This window comes from Cygnus olor, chromosome 2 (genome assembly GCF_009769625.2).
Source record: "Cygnus olor isolate bCygOlo1 chromosome 2, bCygOlo1.pri.v2, whole genome shotgun sequence".
NCBI lineage: Eukaryota > Metazoa > Chordata > Aves > Anseriformes > Anatidae > Cygnus > Cygnus olor.
Window position 1 is genome coordinate 81,921,505 of NC_049170.1, and position 24,836 is coordinate 81,946,340.

The 24,836-nt window shown below is 34.9% G+C and overlaps 1 protein-coding gene across 3 annotated transcripts in view; it reads left to right on the forward strand.

Annotated features, from left to right (window-relative positions):
* EXOC2 (exocyst complex component 2) overlaps positions 1–24,836 on the forward strand; it is a 130,481-nt gene that overhangs the window by 66,315 nt on the left and 39,330 nt on the right. For all 3 annotated transcript variants that reach the window (XM_040548006.1, XM_040548005.1, XM_040548007.1), the window contains 10 exons: positions 2,633–2,757; positions 6,908–6,976; positions 7,254–7,411; positions 10,475–10,596; positions 14,066–14,127; positions 17,721–17,801; positions 18,825–18,884; positions 19,764–19,825; positions 20,744–20,810; positions 22,915–23,031. In XM_040548006.1, coding sequence (XP_040403940.1) covers positions 2,633–2,757; positions 6,908–6,976; positions 7,254–7,411; positions 10,475–10,596; positions 14,066–14,127; positions 17,721–17,801; positions 18,825–18,884; positions 19,764–19,825; positions 20,744–20,810; positions 22,915–23,031 — 923 coding nt within the window. The remainder of the gene's footprint in view (positions 1–2,632; positions 2,758–6,907; positions 6,977–7,253; positions 7,412–10,474; positions 10,597–14,065; positions 14,128–17,720; positions 17,802–18,824; positions 18,885–19,763; positions 19,826–20,743; positions 20,811–22,914; positions 23,032–24,836) is intronic.

The window sequence follows — 24,836 nt, forward strand, 5'->3', positions numbered from 1 at the left end:
CAGTTTAAACCAAAATTCAAAGGAAAATTGGAGGATCAGAACATCACAATACATTAGGAGTCTAATCCAGCACAGACCCTAGAGTGAGAATGAGTTGCCTCTGACTTAAGTTCATTGCTACTTAGGTGCTTGTGCCCACTGCATGCTTAGGAAGAGCTGAGGGCTTTGCTGTCTTGCTGTTCTCAGAGCGGAGATCTGAAGCAAATAAATCATTTATGATACCTGTGCACAAGATGCCATTCCAAGTATTCTATGATGTACTTACTCTCTTTTCAGGCAGCATGTACACCCTTTTATTTTTCAGAAAATTTGAGGAATGGCATAGTTTTTTTGGTTTCATTTGGTTTTACTCCACAATGTAATTGACAGTCATTGTACATGACATTTTTTTGAACAAATTGCTTTGAATTTGAAACTGCAGTATTCAAATACAATTCAGCTCTGGCTTGAGTGTATGTTTGCGAGAATGTCTGAACAATAAATCTAGTTTCATCTAGTTTCATCATTAGGATGTTATAGAACAGATTATAATAGAATAAATAGAATGAAAGAAAATGTTTCATCAAATTTTAAGAAAATCTTTAATATAGATTGGAGCTTCCTCTAGCAACAAAGTCCAAATATGCTGTTATTTATGGCCTGAATTTCCTTTTGCCATGATATGCGGTAACTTATTCTAAGAAGTATCTGCTGTCTGCAGACTTGAGACTAAGACAGCCTCTGAAATAGGCCTGAAGTATTCTTCCTGGAAGGAAAAAGAGTATCATACGAAAGTAAATTCTGTGTTTATAGTTAGGAACAGACATCCCTGGTCGTAACCTTAGGTTAGCACTGGAGCTTTTGGCAAAGATGATATGGTTTCCAGGAGAAATTAAAATCTTTTGGTTAGAAGTTGGTTTGTTGGCATTACAGAGCCTCTGTTGCTATAGCAGTGTTGGCCCAGCTTCCTGGCACAGTCACAGTCTATGTTAGTAAGAAGGCTTTTTCTGCTACTGGGTCTAGACCAGTTCTCGAACTGTCATAAACTAAGCTGGCAAAAGTGCAACTCTGACATCTGTGTGTCCACGGTACAAGTTTTGCTGTTCGAACTTCAGTGTTTTTGTGCTCCCTAACGGGAACAGCACTATGAGCTGAGTGTTACACTTCAGTTATGGCAGTCTCTCTCCTAAATTTGGGCTTCCAGTGTGATTTTTGGATTCTTGAATACTAATCCACAGTCCCTAGTCGTTTTCGCTGTGATGAAAAAGAATGTTTTGGTTAGTGGAGATGTTTATCCATCCAGTAAACAAGTGGACCAATACTTGACCTGCACCTCTAGAGATGGATGCTGCTGAAAGCATGTTGTGCTTCAAAGAGATTCAAGACCAGCTACTAACACAATAAAATAGTGAGGCTTTGGTAATGTGTGCTAGTTACCTAATGTGCTATTAGGCACCTGTTTCGGCCTAAATGGTGAACTCTTATTATGTATGGACAATACTCTCTGGCAGGTTAAAGGCAAGAAACTTTTCTGCATTTCCAGTTATGTAGGGTGATATCATGTTTTTAATTTTTTTCATTTATAAGAGACCACAATTTATTTAAAAAAAAAAAATAACAACAGCAAAAAAAAAACTCTTTAAATGGTCTTTTCAGAAATTTGTTTTCCCAACATTCTAAAGTAGACTCTAGTTAATAAGGTGAAATATAACAGTCTTTTAGCATGTAAGAATTGCCTGTATATCCTGGTTTGCTAAAAACATCATTATCAAGAAAGGTTCTGTGGAGAAGGTGGATGGTTATAGAGAAATATTTGTTTCCTTTGGTTTTCATATTAATCAGCACCTTTCTTCTGCCCATTTTCAGCTTTCTCTTTACTTTCCCTCTGCCAGTCTCTTTTGCCCCATTTGATAAGAAACTGAGAAAAGTTATCTGCTGCCAAAATGTAAGCTATTTTGTTTTAATAGCCAGTGTAGCAGGGCTGTAAGTAGGTTGGTGAAGTGAGAGATGTGGCAGTGTTATATGATAATTCTGATTGTGTTCTTCATCCAAGAATCTCAGTATATACTTAGTGCTACATTTATTGAGTTTTAACAACAATATTGGAATCCTCACTGTTTTCCAGAGAAAAGATTTTACCAAACAAATGGAAATGAAGACGAGAGGTTGGCAACTTTCCCCAGGCCACAATGGAAAATTGTTTGAGCTAGAAATAAAACAGATCTTCCCATTCCCATTGTTTACCTTTACCAAACCCATCCTAGCAGCCCTAATTCTTTAGCATCACCACCTCATCATCTGAAACTTCAAAGGTCTTAATTGCTTTCATGTTACCTTAACTTTTAGTGGTTTGAAGACAGAAGACCAGTTGAATGGATTGTTCGGTGAATTGTCTGTACATTCTGTCATAGTGCTGGCACCTTGTAAGCATATGAGAAAATAAGAAAGAACTTGCATGTGTACCAATTATTTGCAAGTATATGGACCAGGCTGTTAAATTTTTCCGCTCCTACCTGAAGGGTTTTATATCTATACTGTATAATCACTTGTGTAATACAGCCTAAAAAACCTATTTTATTATTTTATCTATTTTATTATTAATGCAAAGTTTTTTATTTTTTGCTCCCCCCCCCCTCATTTTCCCCCTTTTTAGCCTGGCGATACAAAGCACCTCAGCAAGTTGTGTTTGTTGAAAAGTTGACAAAACTTGTTGTGAGTCAGCTGCCCAACTTCTGGAAGCTCTGGATTTCTTATGTGAATGGAAGTTTATTCAGTGAGGTACGGATTCTTGTATATAAATGAATTCTAAATAACAAAGTTCCATAATAATTATGTTGAAGTATTATATTTCACTGGAAGAAGTGACTGGATTTTTTTTAATCTGAGGGATTTATAAAAACAATTTGTAAACTTACATATTTGAGAGATGCTACCTTTGGTTTATTACAAATGGTGAGAAGTAGCTTGTCTGGTAATACTAGCCTATAGAAGTGAGGTTCTTTATTTTTAAAAGAATAAAAGCATACACTGGAATTACTTAGAATTCTGCCTTTGTGTGTGTTCCAGATGCTGGAGTCAACATCTGTGTAGTTTCATCTCTTGATCATAGGTCACCAGCCGCCCTTCTTTGGTGACCTGAAGAAATAGCAAATTGTCTGAAGGATAGAGATATGTAAGAGACAAAGTCATAGAGAAAAAAAAATGCTTCATTTCTTTGGAACGGGAGTACTCATTTCTTGAGCTTTAAGAATTTGGAAGTGAAGATAGGTTCAACGCCAGAGTTGTAAAATGACCAAGACGAGCGCTGTACACAGAAATGCTACAGGGAGTCTAGTCTGAAAGTAGTCAGCTGCAGTCACCTGTACTCCTAGTCTTTGCTGAAATGATCTGTTTTCTACAAATTCTGTAAATAGAATGTTGATACTCCAAGATGCAGAAAGTATTAAACAAAAAAAAAAGTAACAAGTGATGCCATCATGTGCCATTTTTATGTGCACGCTCTTAACACATCTGAAAAGGACACATTTCATAATTAACTTGGTATGGGTAGTATACCGTTTACCATCATAATCGTTAATGGATGAATATAATACCTTTTGGTTTTGTGTTATTGTTAAAAGTTGGTCACAGAATATGTTTTATAGAGAGTTCACTTCTGGTCCTCAAGCTGTGTTTTTCTTCCTCCAGAAGGAGATCTGTAGTGATGGGATATTCCCAAGGTGCGAGTCTGACAAAGACAAACACATGATTTAAGCACAGTGAGAGGTAGTGCTCTGTTCCATCAACAGATTACAAGGCACTAATGCACACTTAATCTGCACAGTGATCACTGCAAAGTCTTGTGAATGCAGGTTGAACGTGGTCATTCTGGATCCTAGAAAACTCTGAAGACAAGGTCTGCAAGTAGATGTAGCGTCAGTTGGGTTACTACGAAACAGGCAGAAAATAAGCAAGCTTTTCAACGTGTATTATTCATATCAGCTTCTCTTTATTAAAATTTCTGTATTTTTATATTTAAGCGTAAAGGTTTGTGCATCTAAAACTTCTCTGTTTAATGGTGGCAATATCATTTCATCAGTCGAGATAAAATCTTGTCATGCTTACAGTGTCCTGCTGTGCTTACAACCCTAAGTCATCACAGTTACGCTATTCCACTAGAAAATAATCCCTAAAATGGAACTACAGTGACAGCTAACTACTATTCTTTGCAGATTTAGTAGAAAACAAAACAAATTAACTTTGGGTAAAGGCAATGTGGATGCTTGTTTTGCTTTTTTCCTTTTTCTCTAACTGAAGAATTAATTTCTCAAGCTGTCAGTTCTATTTATTGTCACTGTCTGATATCCCGTGTAATGTTTTCATATGATGATACTGATAGGTACTATAGGTACTATGTCAAACACAATATACAGCTCCTAGCAGCCCCAGTGAAATAGATTCTATTCATAATCTTCCTTTCACATGATAAAATCAAAAGAAAGATATTACATTTAATTTACTCCTGCTATTCTGTGAAGGAGGTAGAATCAAGAATAAATCTTGGTACTGTTAGCTTTCACAAAATTTATTTTATAAGGGAAATGACAGCTTTCATATTTGATAACTACTATTGGAAATTAGACTTTACAAATTTAAGTTATTGTGATTTTCTTTCTCTGAGTACAATGAAAAGGAAAGCAATTTCTAGAGAAACTGAGACTTGAAGTGTAAATGAGGTTGAGGAAATTTTGCTCTTGAGAATGACTGCAAGTGGAAAATGCAGTGATCTTATGTCGGGTCTAATCAAAACATTGTTTCCATATTAATTATTAAAAAAAAAAAAAAAAAGAAAGAAAGAAAAGGAGGAGGTAGTTTTCCCATAGTCTGCAAGGTACCTGTACTTTTCTTCTGTTGGGACAGATTCTGACCTTGTAAGAAATTCACCCCCCCGTATGCGTGGTATTTTCTGGTCTGTTGGTTCGTATGGAAGACCCTCCAAGTTCTTAGAGAAGAGAGGAGGAACTGTGCCCTCTGTTCCTTTTGAGTGTCTGCATGCCATAAATCAACAGACAGTAACAGAGAGGACAGAGTGGCATGAGCTAGAAAACTTCTAGAGCACCCAAGAATATGTCACCATATCTCATTCAAGGCTTCATATGTTTTAGGTTTATATGTTCAAGACGTGTATGTTTTTCTATAAGAAACCATACAGATTTTATTTGTCCTGTAAGAAATTTATTAACTGTGTTACTTGCTGTTTGTTGTCATTCTGGAAGCAAAGTGACATGCTACTGTTTTGTGAGAAAAGTCCTGAGAAAATGGCGTAGAGGGTCATTTCGGTTAACTTGAACAAGTCCACAAGACATTGTAAAAATGGGGAAAGAAAATCCCCACTTATAAATAACAAACTGTATTTATTTTTTCTTGTTCGGTTTGTAGGGGTTTTTGGGTTTGGGGGGGGTGTGTTCTTTTTGCTTCTGAAAGGTTAGCTTACATGCCTTAAAATATTGTCAGTTAAAGATTTACGTGATATTTTCAACAGTTTAAAAAGTGTAGTTCTTTGAATCACTCTAGGTGAAGTAGCATATGTGAGTAGTAACCGTTGGTTTTACCACAAAATAGTTTTGGTCTGTCTGTGCAGGAAAGGTTTAAGATTGGTCTTCAGCAAAACCACTAAGAAAAGAAAGATACCAAAGATCTCTGAACTTTTTGTTGTTCTTTAATCCAGCTGCAAAACGGTGTGAATTTTAACTTGATACCTGAGGTTTAAAGGAATACTGCTTCTTTTCTTTTTTAAGGCATTAAAGAGAGAAGTGGTTATTATACATAGAAGTAATTCTAAAGTTTTGTTCTCCTTGTCTGAAACTCTACAATTCAGCTTTAAAGTACAACAGTTTCATAGCTATCTATTTTCCAGAATGGTTGAGCAGTTTTAGTTCTTTTTCTAAGCTGTGATTATTTCAAAAGATGTAGTTTATCCTAAAAATGTGAAACACTTTTGCTAGAGATGGAATTCAAAAAATACAGCATTTCAAGTTAATGACTTGGAAGTAAACGTAGTCTCTGAGAATAAACTGTTGTCATGTTATTGCACTTCTTGTCCAGTAGATGTTGCTGTACATACATTAAATAGGAGATTTTCTAACTATAAAATTCTATTATCTGCGCTTAACGCAGTATTTTAAATAACTTTTTCGGTATAATTTGCTTTGTGTTCTCAGTAGACTCCACAGAAGGTTGGAACTACAAACAGGAAGACTATTAGTCAAACCATGTTTTTCTTCAACTGTAACTGTCTCATGCAAAGTGTACTCACGTTCCTCAGTTCTCAAAAATGTGAACTGTCCATTAAGATGATGATTATTTTGCAGACTCTCTTTTACAGTTAGTTGAATTATTTCAAGGGCTTTTTCAACAAAATGCTGCTCTTAAAAACACATGCACACACAAAATAAAATAAAATAATAATAATAAAAAAAAACACTCCCCTATCCATGTTGTAATTCCAAATTGCTCTCATTCCAAAAAGTGTCTGTCATTTCATATTGATGCCTTTTTCTGGGCACCTTCCATGCTGAGAAAATAGTTTCTTCATACAAACTTGATGCACCATTAGACTATATATGTTTTAGCTCTCATTAACATTGTAATGAGAATACGTTGACTTCATGAAGTTGCTATTATTTGAGCTACTCTTACATTTGTCTCCAACTTTGTCTTAAATACATGTTGTTCCTCAGAATAAAACATTTGCACACTGATCTACTGTAAGTGAAGTTTATTGATATGTATAGTCTGCCTGTTCAGATGGCATGAGTTAGTTTTTATAATTACATCATAAACTCAGTGTTCGGTTTTCACTTCTTCACTTTGAAACCCCCCTTTTTCAGAATTATTTTAACAGTGGTTATGAGATACTTACACTTTTCAATTTTCTCATTTTCACAAGACTGCTGAAAAATCTGGCCAAATGGAAAGATCGAAGAAAAACGCTAGGCAAAGACAAAATGATTTCAAGGTAAGTTATGGGGAGTAAACATTGCTTTCTTTCAGTTGCCTTTCATAGCAGGATATTTTAGCATCACCACCTTGAAAATCAGATTTTTTAAATCATCTTTGTGCCCTTATACCTCATCCTTCCGTGCTCTCTGTCATGTGGAACCTCCTGTAAATCATGTTACAAGATGTTGTGTCTAGCAAGTATAGCAAGTGTATAGCAAGTATAGCAAATGTATAGTATAACTTCTTAAGCATACTGATAGAGCTTGATTTTTCTTTTCCTTATTCTGATTCAGAAAATGATTCAAGAAGTGATGTACTCTCTGGTGAAACTTATCCGTGGAGCTTTGCTTCCATTCAGTCTCAGAGAAGGAGAATCAAGACAGTATGGTGGCTGGGAGATGAAAACTGAACTTTCTGGCCAGTGGCTAACACATGTCATACAGACAGTAAGGTAAATGGAGCTGTTGACCTACAATATGATGCTGTTCCTGGAATGCGTATGTTTTAACACAAATTATTTTGTTTGTTTCATTAAATACTCTGAGTACTGAGAATGTTAATGCTTTCAAAAATATGATCGTGAAAAATAGCTTAGGGCAGATTTAGGATTCTATAATCAAGTTTAATTCGTAATGTCTCATGATACGTTCTTATTACAAATGATATATTATATTCATTTTTTCCTAGACCACCTTAGGAAAGGGTTGAATAAATGATTTGCATGGCACAGCATAGATGCTCTATGAATGAAATGGGATTTGATTCTTCAGGGTAAAATTAGGTAGGCAGCTTTGCAATTATCAGCTTCATTTACTACATATCTTCCCATCTCTGCCAAAATAGATAAAAATAACATGCCTCTCAGTATAGTATCATTCTCAAATCACAATTTGCTTTCACAGTTGTCTTATGAAAGGTGATGCTCCTGCTTATAATGTTATTCTGCTTGTAATTATGTTTGTTTATAAACTTAGTGAAGTGCACGCCATCAATTACAAAATGTCTCAATAAATACATGGAATTTGCTTCCATTTGTCCATGGAGGGTATATGCATCATCAGTATCTTTTGGAAATTCAAGTAATAACCTGGATTTGATACCATACTTCTTACTTGCAGGTTTCAAAGTAAATAACAAGCAAAACACAGGTGATGAAGAGAAATCATGTAGTTCACTCTTACTCATATGTTAATTCACATGTAGTTAACTCTTACTACAGATGGAGCTAACAATGATATGCACCTGTTGTTAAGTCTGTTTAACATTTTCCAGAAGTCTGTTGTCAGTTACATTATCTGAATTTCACGTGGATTTTTTTTTTGGGTTGAAGTTGCTTATTCTGGTTGAATTTTATGGAAAGCGTACAGTTTAAGAAGAAATGGACTTGGCATTTGATGAAAAATACATAAAGGGGTGAGGGAACAGGCTTCAGCACGCATGTTGCCCCTTTATGAGAAGTAATTCAATTTCACTCAAATTATAAAAATCTAGGATTTACCGCTTGCGCTGGCTTGGCAATTTGACCAACAGATTGTCTGAAGGTTGGTTGTGTGTCAGAGTCCTGCCGTCTGAGATATGATCCAGTATAAGGTTATAAGATATGTGAAGACTCTTTTCTAGGTATTCTCGTCATGCTTTCTGGCTACTGCCCTGGTAATGAGTACCAGAACTGAAATCTGGGAAACTCTTTTCACCACCTCATGTTGTTAATGCCTGTTCTGGCTCTTGACAGGAGTGAGCTAGGGTTTAATGCAAAGCAGTCAAAAGTAGAGAAGAGGGGCAATCTGGAGAAGAGGGATTGAACATACCACAGTATGGTACCAATCAGTGATGACCAAATCTTGAATTTTTGCAAGTACTGCAGGTCGTCTTTTCAAGCTCCTGCATTCTTTGACAATCTAATTAATTCTTGCGACTCTCACCAACAAAGAAGTTGGACTGCTCTCATGAATAGTCTATACATTACACATAAACTTTACTTGTCGCAAAGTTATATGATGACTTAGGTCTTATTTTTGTAATTCCCAGCATCTAGTCATCAAGAAGCACATGATGGGATCAGTCATTTCCCGAATTAGTGCTTGTATCTTAGTTTTTCTGTTTGTTTATATACATCAAACAGCTTAAAGTGGGGTGGTTACATGCTTTTTTGCCTTGTATCCCACTCTGTCATTGCCCAGTGTAAGAAGTAGGTTCCAAAGGATAAATGAGAGCTCTGCAATAAAGTGAAGCCATGGCCTGCAAGACTTTGGCCTCATTGTAGGGATTAGAAAGGTGTGTATGTTAGGATGAGTTGTATGAGGAAAAGGGAGTTGTGAAAGCTGTGCGCTCCTTTGGGAATGGAATCGACTCCAAGTACAGGACTTTTATGCAGTCTGAAGTCACTTAAATTTCTCACAGATCGCTGTTTACATCCTGTGTTTTCTGGATGACTGAGATAATGCAGATTTATGTAATCTATTGATTCAGTAGTTATGCTGAGCTGATAGCAGTCAGGATCTGAATAACATTTTTGGAGTTAAAACTGTGGAGTTGGAATTTAGTTAGCAATTAATGGTGGTGTTTTTATGGATTATGACCAACACCAGGAGTAAAAAACTGGAGTTTGCAGGTGGATGGCTGGAAATGTTCCACTTGTTACTCGAACATACTTGTTTGTGCCTTCCTACTGCTGTTCTTTGACAATTTCTGGTACCTGTGCTTTGCTAAGTATTAGCAGTACAGGAAACAGCAATGGCTGTATTTGTATTGTCCTTGCTTAGGTATTCAAGAGATGGAAACAAGCAATAAACCTCACTTTGTGCCCCTAAGTAAAGTCTGAATAACAACAGTCTTTTAGTCAAGAGCTGAAATGAAATTCCTTCTAAGCAGCTATTGTGTTGCTGTTTATAAAGGAAAATGGAAATGAATCTTTCCATCCTCTGCTACAAAACTTGGTGATTGAGCCCAATCCCGGTTCAGAACAAAACAGTCAACAAATTCATTCTTTGCTCAGCAGTAGCTGTATTTTTGGTCCCTTAAATGTGTGTACCATTGTAATCTGACACATAACCTTTTATTGCACCTTGTTGTTTAATACAGATAGACGATGCCTCAGAAACCCAGTTGTGGACCTAGGATTTGATCTAGATGTTCATATAAACAGAGCAAAAGAGCTACCTCTGCTCTAAAAGGATTATTTTTAGATTGTAAGATAAGATGGATGCAGGAAAGTGGGTGGGAAAGTGCAAGAGGACAGTGGGAAAAGTAGGCATCTTCCTATGATGAAATTATTGTAACATTACAGAAAAAAAATCTGTATTTGCATGCTTCTGAATTAAGCAAATAAGTAAACTTTTCTTTGGGGTAACCAGTTTTCAAAGACCTACTGTGGATGGAGCTACTGTATTCACATACACAGAAGATCTTACAAAAATTCAATGTAGTTTATCTGCTAAAAAACTTACACAGATTTAAACTTCAGTTTATTATTATTATTATTATTATTATTATTATTATTATTTATTCTTTTCAGGCTTAGTTCTGAGTCTCTTACTGCACTTGAGATACCCAATGATATGCTTCAGATCATTCAGGATCTTATTTTGGATCTTCGTGTGCGTTGCATTATAGTGACCTTACAACATACAGCTGAAGGTAATAAAAAGCTGCAGATCGTTCTTTTTTTTTCTTTTTTCTTTTTTTCTCCTTTTTTTTTTCTCTTGTTTCTCTCCTCACCTCTCTTATCCTCTCTTTCCTCTCCAACTATGTCAAACCATGTTCTGGATGATAATGATGTTTGTTAAAGATATTGAAGGGGCAGTGGACTCCTCTAAGTTCTGTAATATATCTCACAAGAATTACTGAAACGTCATGCATGATTCAGAGAACATTCTGCATTCTGAATCTTTTCTTCCCTTAATCTAATGGATAGAGCAGTTTAGATCCCTCTCCTCTTGGTTGAGACAGTGATTTATCTCATCACATAGCTTTTCTTTGAGTTCTTCTGTGAAGTGAAGAATTAAATCAGCAATGCCCCTCACACCAAAATCCTCAACCCTCCACCCCACGTCCCCAAAAATACCAACAACCCTTTATGGAATATTTTAGTTGTGTGTTTTGTTTTGTTTTGTTTTTCCAAGGCCTTTTGCTAACATTGTTATCCTTGTGCCTCCTTCTGTGTACATAGCTTTTCCCATAAATGTCTGGATTGTAAAGGCCAATAGCATGTTCTCTAAACCTAACGTGATTCTATGTGCTACAGAGGCCATTCATCTTACCATATCATGAAACTTGAATTTGAATGAAGTAAATCTTCCAGAAATAATTCTCCCTCTTAAAAATCAGGGAAGATCAATAGTTCTGTTTTTCCCCAGAAAGACTAATTGCTCTTAATATAAAAAAAAAAAGTGCCTTTTAAAAAAATCTTTCAATTTAATCATTTTTTAATCTTTGATATGATTCATCATTATGTTGTGGGCTGACATGAAGCTAAGTATTTTACTCAAGCCTTAAGTGTGTTAAATGTAGGTGGCTACATTAATTAAGCAAGTTTTTAAACTTTCATTGACAACAAATGACGGTCTCTATTGTTTATTTAATATAATGTTGATATGAATTATCTTCTTGTCTATTAATTCTTTGATTAAATCCTACTTCAGCATTAACATTAGTTTTCCTGCATTAATATCAAGCTTGTTGGCCATACAAGTACACAGATTGTCTTGTCTCTTTAAAACTCTGTATGGAAAGTATTCACCACAGCTTTTGCTTGAAATATGAAGAAATCAGTTCTCTATAGTCTCTATCCACCTAGCTTCCCCAGTGTGGTCCAGAGAACTCAGATATGTGATTAATCATGAAGCTCTAAGTCAAAAAGCCTGTTGTCTTACTAGTGTTGCCTACTTATTGCATCATCACAATAGCCCAGTCCTTTGTTCAGATACAGTATTTCTGTTTATGTCCTGATTGCTGGCCACATAAGTTCAGTGGAGAAAAAATTCTAGTGGTAGTCTCTAACTTAGATTTTTGATAAAGCAGATTCACCAGTCTGTGTAGGAATGGTTCTCTGTTTGGTCTGAACATCTTTATTCATCCTTCTGTGTCTTGAATTGAAAGAGATCAGAACCCTTAACATTTGGTATTTTATATTGGCTGGCTAATGCATCTTTTTTTATCTAGCCAATTATAAATGCCTTTCTTGATTGCTTCTTATATTCCCTGTTAGTGAAGCAGTCCTATGCATTTGCCAGAGCATCAACCAGAGAAAGAGTAAAGATACCTGCCTCTATTACAACTCTCATTTCATATTGTTGCACTGTGTGCCTTATCTATGGGTGCCTTTTTTGTTCTTTACCAGCCCAAGCAAAATTGCTTATGTTAAGTGTGTTTAGATCATTTTTCTGGACAGGACTGGATTAATTGGGCCCTTGAAGAAACTGTTGTCTTTAGGGAACCAGCAAAAGAACAATTAATGGATATTCTCATGGAGCTGTGTAAATGGATCTCAAACATATTTATATCTGTATTATATTAGTGAAAGGGGTTCCCCCTGGACTTGAATCCCCCTCTATAACCTCTCTGAAATGTGAGCTGCGTAGACTGCTAATGTAAAGCTCAGTCTCATCTCTTACTACACGTTGTAAGTTGGTAGAGGCATTCAGATCAGTTAAAATTTTTAATAGAGCACACTACCATTAGCTATTTAAATAGGACAAATCTGCCCACACACAGGTTTTTCTTGTTGTCTTCAGATAAATGCACTGTACTCATGCTGGCCCTGAGAAGCAATCTCTGTTCTTTCCCTCTTATGCATGATCACTGGTCATAAAGGTCATGAGAGCCAGATTATGTGAATGCCAGACCAGACAGGGGGTTTACATCAATGTATTTGACTGGAATTTGGTGAAGGGTTTCAGTGAAATTAGTTTTTTGGGTTTTATTTGTTTTGTTTTGTTTTTGGTTTGGTTTGTTTTTTTTTGTTGTTTGTTTGTTTTTGTATTTGTGCTAGCTCAGAACAGGTTGCAAAATGAACGGCCACAAAAACATGTAAAGGCTGACCAGCGTGATCTAAAGCCCTGCAAGAATATCAGTTCAGTAAGAGCTTTGCTAAATAGGGAAATGAACAGAGTATTTATTCTGTGCAGTCCCTTAATACCTTTTATCGTCACTGAGACTGTTTCCATGGGATGTAGAATTGCAGGGTATGACACCGTGCTCAAGCTTCTTCATCTAGCTCATTAGAGCACCAAGAGTAGTGTAGATACCGTTCAGCATGCATTAGTTACCCTCTTTCTTGGGCTTGGGGGAGAAATTTACCAAAATCATTTCCCATTTAAAAGGGAGTTTCATGATATACAGACAGTTCTGAAGAGCAATTTATGTGAGAGAATGTATGCCAAAGCCCCCATGAACTATGCACAGTTCATCTCATTCATGTTTGTAAATCAATTAAGAAAAAAAAAAAAGTGTTGCTAAATAAGTGCATCCACAGAGGAATTTTGTTCACAGAACAAGAGTTTTGGATTCACATCCTGTCTTAGCTCCTCTTAGCTTCAGTAAGCCTGTAGAAATTGAAACCTTTTGGGTAGTAGAAGACAGTTTTTTGCATATGCTTTCATGCATTTTCATGAATGGTCTATTTCATGAATAGCCTTCTTTATAGTTATTAACTATGAATTATATGCTGTCCTTTTTATCTTTGCTAAAATACTAAGCAGTTGGTCTTTAATTTTTAATTAAGAGCTGGAATATAATAGGTTATAGCAACTTCAGTTCTTAAATGAAGTATTTTATATTCTGATTAAAAACTTAGAAAATAAAAATAAACCCAGAGCCTTGACAATATTCCTTTAATTTTAAGCTTTCCAGTAAAAGGTGGGCTTCATGCAACTCTTGCCATGTATCACAGATATGCTTCTCTGTGTGGTGTCACCAGCATACCATGTACGTGTTCCGTTCTTAGTCATTTGAGAAGGCTGAAAGCTTTGAAGCTTTTAGTGCTATTTGCTTGTATGTCTAGTCATTGCAGTCCCAATGTCTGTGGTTTATCTTTTCAAGTTCAAGGAGTTTTTAATAATGAAAATGAATACCTCTTTTTTTTTTCTTTTTTTTTTCTGTCTTACAGATATAAAGAGGCTAGCTGAGAAGGAAGACTGGGTTGTTGACAATGAAGGTTTGACATCGTTGGTGGGTATACTTGTGTGTTACAGGCACTGTCTTTGGATTTATTTATTTTTTTTTAAGAAGTGCAAATAAACTGGTTTGTATGTTCTCCAGAGAAATTGAAGTAGTTTGGACTTTGTCTATGCGTGTGCATACTGGTGTCTACAGTTTTATTAAAATATGAAAATATAGGTAGATTAAAAATCCAAAATTTTTTATTGGTATAGTGACTTAGGGCTTTCTTAACAGATCCCATCACAAAACACATTATTTTTTTGTCTTTACCAAAACATTTATTTGTACTTCTTAAATTGTTCCGTCTGAAGTAATTTTAACATTAAGTGATAATTGTACTACTAGGTAGCAGTATCTAAAGTGCAAAAGAAATTGTGAACTTAGTAGTAAGATAAAGTAGCTTCTTAACTGTGCTAGGATTATCACAGAGGAAGTTATTTTGAGGTAAATGTTCAATATTGACATGTGACCAACAAAATGAAAGCTGCATTTTCATATCCTAGTACCTCATTTCTTCCACAGGTGGCATGAATAGGGGACACAGCTTGGTCTTCAGTCTGTGTGATGGATAAGTTTCTTGTCTTTCTAAAGCAGCCCTTTCTCACGTGGGAGTAGTTCTAACATAAAAAGAATGCTTTCTAACATTCCTTATTATGACAAATGTTTTCAGAGGTGGAGGTATGACTTAAGTTCTTTGATGCCTATAATCTAATCAGTTACCATTAACATGGAGATTTTGTCACTTCACCTATTGAACAGTATCAGTATTTCTTCTCATACTGATGGTAAATAACTCTGTGCATGCAAGGTTCATATTGAAAAACTCCTTGAGTGACCTTCATTTTCTGTGAGTGAAACTTAGGATCAAAATGGATAAAACTTTGCAGCTCTAGGGTGAGCAGTCCAATGGAACTGCTTATTTGTGAAACTGCCCAAAACTAAATAGCCACCACTAATGGAATAAAATGGTTCTTTCAGAAATTGCTTTCTACATAAGTACAGTTTCTTTTCATTTCTGTGTATTTTATACATGTTAAAAAAAAAAAAAAAAAAAACAAACATGCCTTAGTAACTCTTACCTTATGAAACCTTGCATTTTAATATTTTTAAGGAACTAACTAGCATTTTCTTTCCCAGGATTTTTAAGTAGGCTTCCAGAATGAGGTCTCTATTTATAATATTCCATTTTAAAAAATCAATGCAGTATATTCCAGTTAACGATGAATTAGAATATATGCTCTAAAATATATTATATTAAACATAGATAAAGCACTTCTGTTTTCTTTTTCCTATCCAGCCTCTTCTGTTCATTGACTTATGGGGGAATACTAACTTTTAAAAAAGTATAAATAAAAGGTTTGTAAATCTGTGCCATGTATCGAGAGACAAGAATTGGGAATAAAGATCTGTAGCATGACTTTCTGCCTTAAGTAGGGTTATTCAAATGTGTCAGAATAATTACTGCTGACCTTTAGTATGATTTTTGCTGAGATAAACAATAATAGCTTTAATTGTTAAGCAACTTATTTTAGGGATAGTTTACCAAAGTAAAGAATTTTTTTTGAGGTCACAAGTTCAGTTCACATCAAAATGCTTCATAACTTAGTAGGCATACTACCATGGAATTGGTCTGTAGCTGAATAAATAGGTCACTTATCTGTTATAACGAGAAATTGAACTGAAAAGCAACTAATTTAGGAGATTGCCTACACACAAACAACAAATGGCTTGAAACCAAATTCGGATAAACTAGTGAGATGCTTTCTGGAAATAAACAGTAGTGAGTAATGGCTAAAACACAGCAAGCACATTGTAGGTGTGACTTAAAAACAATCTGCGAAAGCAGAAAGGGCCTGTGGGAGGGAGAATTGCTTTGTATATATTATCTAAGGGAATGCTCCACCGCCTTTTTTAGTTTTTCTTATTTGCTTCTATAAATATGTTTGAAGTTGAGTAGGAGGGCATGAAGCAGTCACAACATACATACTGTAGGAAGGAGTGTTGTTGGGCAATTCGGGTATTATAACCAGATTTATAGCTTCTGGTCTTGGTTTCAGTTACTATTGACTTGGGCAAGTCCCTTAACATTTCTGTTTTTCACTTTATTCATCTGCAAAATGGAGGGGGGAGAAAAGATCTACTGCAGAAGCTTCTGTTACTTTATGCTTTGTCTGTATCCTTACAGCATCTTTGTTAACAAGTGCTTAACAACCTTTTGTGTATTTAGAAGTCACCCATGAATTCCTTGTGTACAACGTTTTCATAGATTCCCCCTTTCGAGGCAGTGGTTGAGACATGCCAGATCTTATTGGTGGCAGTTGATTATGTTTTGTCATAATGAGATTAGCTGCCTACTGAAGTAGAGTTCATTGTGGTAATATTGTAATAAAAAATAACAAGCATAAACAAGGGCCACGCAGTGTCTTTGGAGACACCTTCAGCTTAAGACAGAAACTGTATTTTAGGTAGGTAGGAAATACTGGTTAATAATAACCCCTTTAACATTCATATTCCAGGTAAGAGATACAGTAAGACAGAGAACCAGCTTTCCTCAGTTTCATAATACGCAAAGGATAATGTATCTGAATGGCTTTCTTCTCCTAAGGTGTGGTGTTTTATGATACAGAAACAAAATGTAACAGCAGCACATTACTGCTGTTCTTCTGAGCCAATCCAAAAATAATAGAGATAGTCTGAGTGGCCCTTCCTTCATGCTTTCAGGTTGCCATACAGGCGTCACACTCGTATTCCACATCCACCCCAGCATTTACAGAAATACAGATTACTCCTAAGCATTAAGTGGGCGACATATCATAAACTATTTACTGGTTTAAAAAACAGAAAAACACAGATTTACATGGCCTAGCTTTTTCATCCGCCTCTCTGACCCATATCCAAATGAATGATGTCCCTCTTTCATAGAACAGTGACACCTCTCTGCATTGTACAACAGCTTCCTGCCTAATACCAAGCTGGCAGTCTCACAGAAAAAAAGTGACTTTAACAGGGAAGAGAGAAAGATGAGGAAAAACTGAGTAATGACTCTGATGCGGTGAACTCATTTGCACTTTCATAGTGAAATTGGTACATGCATCAAGACATTCGTGCTTCAGGTTTGGAAACCCTGGAGGTTTAAAAAAAAAAAAAATAGTCCCCCAAACCAGTCTTTATTTTTCCTCCATGTGAAAGCAATTTCAGTCCACTTTTCTTAGAAATATTTTGCTGAAATTAAATGCAGAAATAACAGATATCCAAGGTGAAATTATGTCCCAACTTAGATCAAGGGGATATGTCATAGGCCTCTATAATGCAATGTATATGCTACCACAAAAAAATGCCTTAAAATTCTTTCATGACCCTTCTAGAGGAGCCTATTCAGTAGATAAGTCTCTCAGAGAAAAATGCTCATTATCTGTTGTAATAGTTTTGTAGATAATCACATCATTTCAAAAGTATCTTCTAGTAATATATGAATTGTGATTTTCTCCTTATCCCAAATAAAGAGTTTGCCATATGGAATGGAATTTTTATACATTTGCTTGTGTAGTATTTATTTTACATGGAATGCTTATCTGGAAGCTAAAGAGTGATTTGCCTTTCAGCCATCCCAGTTTGAACAGTGCATTATCCATTCCTTGCAATCTCTAAAAATTGTGCTGGACTGCAAACCTGGAGAGGCCAGTGTAAGTTTTGATTTATACTTCAAATTTCCTTCTTTTTATGTAAATTACTATTACGTTTCAGAACAAGAACTTTCAAAGAATGATACAGGATTCTAACTTCTTTTTTTTTCTTTTTAACTTGCACCCTTTTCACTGCTGCTAGCTTTTTATTGTTATCATTTGTATTTCATTTAATTTTCTTCGGTTAAGGTTAATTGTATGTATATGGGGCAGATGGACGTATATTTAAATTTTTGAAGCTGTTCTTTTAGAAAAATGCTACTAATGTACTTTTCAGATTGCCATAGATGTGACATATATATATATATATATATATATATACACACACGTATGCATATGTATATATGTATACGTATATATTTATTCCCAGGAGTTTCTCTTCACTCAGTATTGCATCAGAACTACTAGTAGAACATTAATTCAGCTTTTTACTTCTGCAAACTGTATTCTAAATCAGAAGTCTTGCCTATCCACATCCACTTTGTTTATTGAGGCCATGATTAAATATGATACTGATATCTTCTTTCAGGTTTCCTCAGTGATCTGAGAAAGTTTAATACTTTTCCAAAGCCCCTTGTGCCCTTCTGTATGGGTATTGTTTCTGTCTCCTTCCTTATTTCATTGTTCATGACTAGCTTGTCCAGTTTCTTAATGAACATTATTCATAAGAATGTGCTGTGCATGGTGAATCCTTCTTGTTAGGGTGCAGAGATCTTTGAATATCCTAGGTCTAGCTGCAATTCTATTATCCGACAGTGGTACGCATCATGTGTACTAGTTACTAGGACTTCCTTGCCTTTAGTGTTTTAACACCTCAGGCTTGTCAAGCTGCTTATTTGGACTACATACTTTCTCCCCATTTTTAGGGTGGGGAAAAATTGAAATTGATCTGTGAGAAAGCATTGTGTCCCAGCAGTCATTCACATAATTGTGTTGTCTCTGAAGGGACAGATTACTCGGGCCTTCTTTGAGAATAAAGCTTTGTGAAGCTGTTCCATTTAAATAATGTGCTTACATCTTCAGGTGTTCCAGCAACAGAAAACACAGGAGGATGTGTGCCAGCTAAGCGTTGGGATCATGCAGGTAACTCGAATGTTTTGAGATATGAAATTGTGAACGCAAGCGAACAACAAAAAAGTGTGCTTTGCATCCTTCCCAACTTCCAAAGGGTAGCTTAAGTTGATGACAGTAACTTAAGTGGATGATGATATGTTGTTCCTCTAATACACTCTGGGATCATGCCAAATGTTTGACTTGAGAAGTATGTAGACGTTCCTAGCTGAATCTGATGATATCAAATCCTGAGTGTGTGGGTTATTGACGTGTTCTAGTATTTTACTGAACCACCATCATTGTGATCGAGATACTTGCTGAGCTGATGTCAACTAGCATTGATATACTACCATAAAAGGAGCAATGCTGATTTTCATCAGCTGAGGATCTAGATTCTTTTTTTTGTTGTTGGAAACCAATATTCTTCATAGTAAAATTTGGTATTTTAAGACCAAATATATTTGAAATCAAGTAATAGCATGCTTTAGGCTTCCAAAACATTTTTATAGTATTCTTAGATAAGAAATCTTGAGCAAAAGCAAAAACTGGATTTTAGTGATGCTTCTGTGATGTTTACTTAAATGCAACTCTTCAGATTGAACACGAAAATTAGCAATGCCTTCTTTGCAAATCATATATTTTTATCCTCATATGATTTTAGCCATACCTGTTGGAAATCACATAGCAGGATGAAAACCACCTATTTTTTTTTTGCCACAAGTAAAGAGTGTGATGCATATAAAATTAAAAATAGACATTTAAAATGTTTAACAACTCTACTAATGCATATGAGGTTTAAGACAGTGAAAGGTGATGATGATTGTTCTGCTTCTATTGACTGTAGTAAAAGTGAATTTAAGATTATTTTTCAGTTCTGACAGAAAATATGGATATTACTTTGTTTCCTAGGTTTTCATAGACTGTTTGGAACAATTGAGTACCAAACCTGATGGTGACATAGATACAGCACAGTAAGTAAAATAAACATGACACAATTGTAGTATTCTGAAATTGTGGGTGCAGGTCTCACATTTTGGTGGTGGTGGTGACTTTATCCCTCTGGTGTTACATATTTCATATTAATACTTTTGCCTCTGGCTAGTGTTGCTTTGAAATACAATGAGATACTTTTTAGTAGATACTTTTTATGCTAAAAATTGAGTGATGTAAAGTAATAAATATTGTACAAGATTATTAATATGGTATTCGTTATGCCATTTTTTTTCAGTGACAGGCTTTGTAGTATGCTGTAGAAGCAAGTATGTTGTTTTTTACATGACCTGACATGGAATGAATTATCCTTGTCACTAAGTAATATCTACTCATAGAGAAGTAGCTGCTGCCTTTTTTTTTCTTCCCTTCTATTTCGACTAGATATTAGTATTTCTGCTAAATTCTTGAAAGGTTGTTCTATAATTGCTCATGAGCCACTTATTTTGGAGACCAAAGCAGTCAGAATAGCCTGAGTTTTCAGAGCACAAATAATTTTTGTGAAATGTTAGAGAGTTGGCAAATATTACTACCTGCAATATGCATTAGAATGAGGCCAATTAACTGTGTTCCTAATACTATTTTTATTTGCTATTTGGATGACTCTGATGGCTAGATAGGTGTAAAAATAGAGCAGAATCTGCAGCAAACCAGAGAACTTGAAGACATTGAAAATACTTTAAAGAAAGATCTGCAGTACTGTCTGTCCACAAAGCTCCTGCAGGCTTTCTGGACATCTTAATGTGGGCTACTTTATTATCTTGTGTGAGGCAGGGGGTAATGGTGGGGCGTTGACACAAAATTCTAGTCTTTTGTTCCAACTGTTTATTTGAACTCATTATTCATGTATCAAATAGCCAAAATCATTATGCTACTCACAATTTAACCAATATTCCCAGTCTTTCAGTTGATGTTTCATCTCCAGATTTGTTTGGAAGCATTCATGAGGACTCGAGTCTTTCTTCAGTAAGTTTGACTTCTGTTTTTAAAAGCTGACATGAAACTTAATAATTCTCAAAGTTCCAGGAATATGGTGTTTTTATTCTTTTTTTTTTTTTTTTAATTAATTGTTTCAGATTTTGGGGGTTTCTTTTTTAGAGAGAAAGTCTATTATAGAGGCATTTTTTAATATATACATTAAGAAATATATATATAAGAATGTAAGGTTAGAAGGCTTGAACATAAGGGTACTTTTAAAAGCACTGTGTATTATATCTTAGTATACTATCTTAAAGTAAGTAGTGAAGACAATTTTTGAAACCAGGCCCTCCTCAGAAACTAAAATGGCATCACTGACATCTGCGAAAATAGCACTGGCATTAAAACAGCTGACGATTTAACTTTTGACTTATTACCATGTTTTAAATGCTAAGAACTGGTCTGGTTATTAGTTATTTTTAAAAATACATAGAGATACAGATAGTCAGTAATGTAGTTTTTCCCAAAAAACTTACATTGCTGAGTGTAAGTATTTATTATTTCTGTAACTTGTTTGTTTGTTGTTGCTGTTTTAAGAAATTGAAAAATTGTATTTTCACTTTGCTTAATATATTTTTTTCTAGAGGGATGATGACATTTTTTTCTGGTGGAAAAAAATGCCCTTGTTCCCTGAAAGAAACCTAGTAAGAAGCTCTTTTGAGGTTAATGTTACTTGGTGCAGGTTTAAATGTTGTCAGAATCCTGGCATTCCCTCATTTACAAGAGCAGAGCAATGATCATTCCCACTACAATAAACAATCACAGGTTGCAAAATCCAACCAAATGTCTGAATTGCAGACTGTACTGATTTATTGTTTCTATCTTTCATTCTTACAACACATGGATTTTGATATTGATTGTTGACAAAATACTTTCTTGTGGTTGTTCCGGCCTTCCTGCCACATGTCATGGGTATGACCATTTTAAGTTTAAAAAAAAATCAATAGTTTTTGGACAATATTTGATTTCCAAGGTATCATATTTATTTTCTTCTGTAAATCACAGAACACTGTCATTTCTGTTATGATTGAGCAACAAGAACAGAAAAAGTGAGTGACCACTCTAAGATTTGTCACTATTTGTAAAATGCTTATTTTTTAATATTATATATACCAACAGATGAGCATTTAAAGTAGTAGGCAACTGCACATCTCAGTACTAGTCATCATATTGCTAGAAGACAAAACTGTCAGGAATTTTTCTGAGTCTGAAAGTCAACATCATTTTTAATCAGATCTCGACTATGATTATGCTGATTTCATTGCCAAATAATTCTGTTTGCAAAATATTTGCCATTGTTGATTCTGAACTCCCATCTGAGGTTGAAAATATTTTTTCCATTAGTGGAAAGAAAGGGGAAGAGGGGAAAACAAATCTGTTAAAGTAGTTCTATCTCTTTGGTCATCTCCTCTTTGGAAACTATACCTTGTTGCACCAAGGTCAGGGAAAAGCAATTCTAATATCTCAACTCCAGAGTGTATTTGATCTTCTTGTAATAATAATAATAAAAAAAAAGTCATAGAAGAACAGAGATAAGTTACAACCATCTAGAATTTTTCAAATTTCATCGGGTACTTCAGAACTTTCCGGTATTTTAGAATGGGCGGGTATATTTGTGCCATACCTGTTTTGTTTCTCTTGTTTTAGCCAGCTTCATGTAAAGGTGAAGATGATCTTCAATTACCTTTTATGATGGTCATAATTCTTAGCATATTTCTTGAAACAAAGTAAAAGCCAGAAACAGCTTCCTGGAAAATTGTCCAAACCTAATTTTTGTACAGAAATCTTAACCACAGTTCTGTATTAGTCACAGTTATTCCAGTGAATGCTCCGGATCCTATAAGAAAAAGCATAGATGTTCAGTCATCATGCCTTATATTTACTCAGTTTTATTCACAAAAATATTACTAAACTCTGTTTATTTATCAGCATGTCTATCACACACAGAGTCAATAAGATAGTACACATTTAGTTGTGCTAAAATTTTGGTCATGCTGATACTTCTGTTTTTTGTTATGTGTTTTTTGATTGTTTTTTGTTGTTGTTGTTTTTCTAATTGTTATACTCTTTCTCTTTTAAAACAATTTTTTAGGAACAAAGAGTTTTAATTGCACTCAGTAACTGCCGCTATCTGGAACGTCATACCTTCCTAAATATAGCTGAACATTTTGAGAAACATGGCTTTCAAGGTGTTGAAAAAATAACTCAAGTAAGTGAGAACACTGGAATGAAGTGTCATTGCTTGAAGGAAATAGTTTGTACTTGTTTTATTTTCTGTGGGAATTAAGTGCAAGTGTTCAAATGACTCTTGAGTGAGCCTTCTACATATGAGTGGGACTCCAAACATCAGTTAGTTCATGGACACAACAATAATGATGGTATGGTTGTATGCATTCTTATAAGGCTTAGGTAGCTAGTGTAGAAAATATGACTTCTTATTCAAGATTTGTATGTTCACGGGCAAAGCTTATCAGATTTCTCAGTAAAGCTGTTTAATGTCACTGTGTTTTCTTAATGCAGAGAATAAAAGATCATTATCTCAGAAATACACTTGATAAATTATTTCATCTGGCAATCTGCATTACTGATAGCTGTTGTTCATAAACTAGTTCAGGTTTTTTTGTTGTGTTTTTGTGTGTTTTTTTTTTCTTTTTCAAAGAACGAAAATGTCAAAGTGGGCGGCAGTAGCTGTCTCATTTTCCTGCCTTTTTGTAAAGATTAATCATTTTTTATGAGAAATGTTGTGACTTAATCCTTAGGACCATAAAGTTGGTGTATTTCCAGAAACATTTGTTGATTGGAAGTAAAATGTTATCTCTTCCAGTACAGAGTAAAATATTTCACTTGAACTGATGTTTCTACTATATAGTACATCCCTAGTCCTCTTCTGTCTGAATGTTTGAATTTTTGTGGCTGAAGTTATTTTGAATAACATTTAAGTGTGGCTGATATGATATGTATTGATAATGCAGTATATGAAATTACTCTGGATATCATCATTCTTTGATGCTGAGACAATCAAGAGTTGAGCTACAAACAGTTAGTGTTGACAATATAGGCAAATGAGACGTGCTATATATTCAATACTCTGTCTTGTACAGCCATATCAGAGTATTGCATTTAAATGTCTAGTAGGTTTACAAATGACAAAATTCAAATGATGAAGTCACAGATTAATTTCAAATTTATTGTAATCCTTGGAAAACAGGGACTGATGCAGTCCTGAATATCTGGTACAAATCTGCCAATAATGCTATCTAGCAGGATTTGGATAATCAAATTGTATCATCTTAAGATGGCAATTGTAGAAACCTTCATTAATTTTAAGAGAGGCTATAAGTTCACAGAGGTTTAGGAGGACTGGATGATTGTTTCAGTTTTTTTGTTATGTCACCTAGCTTTCTCTGTCTCTTAGTTTATTTAAGTATTTATTAGGTTAAAAAAATACAGCAAGGAATTGGCATTTTTTTTGAAAAATAAGATTTGCTGTTATCTGGGGAGACTGAAACAAAACTATATATTTCACTTGTTAGCTTTGTAAATTGAATTTTAAAATGAACTTTGTATTTTATGTTGGTAAAAACTATTTGTTAGGTTGTGTTTTTTTTCCAATTAGAAGGGAAATCATTATTATGTTCATATTGTGGGGAAAAAAAAAAAAAAAAGTAAAAAAGTAAAGTAAAGTGATAACCAAGGAGATTTTCTTACATTCTACATATCTTTTTTTTTTTTTTTACATGTGCAAATAACTAAGTTACGTAAAAATGGCCAAATTTAACCCTCTGTTTTAGTGCATGCCATCTTTGCTCATACTTAGAACATTCACCAGTAATTTTATTTAATTTCTACATAGCTATTTTACAATTGCTCTTCCGCGGTGATTTTATCATCAGTTTATTCAGTTAGCAACTGGAATAAAATGTGTGCATCCCAAGATAGTTATCATAGCTTCTTGATTAAGCTTCTGAATATAATTGTTTCCAAAGTTCTGGTGTTCAGATTGTGCAGAGTAGT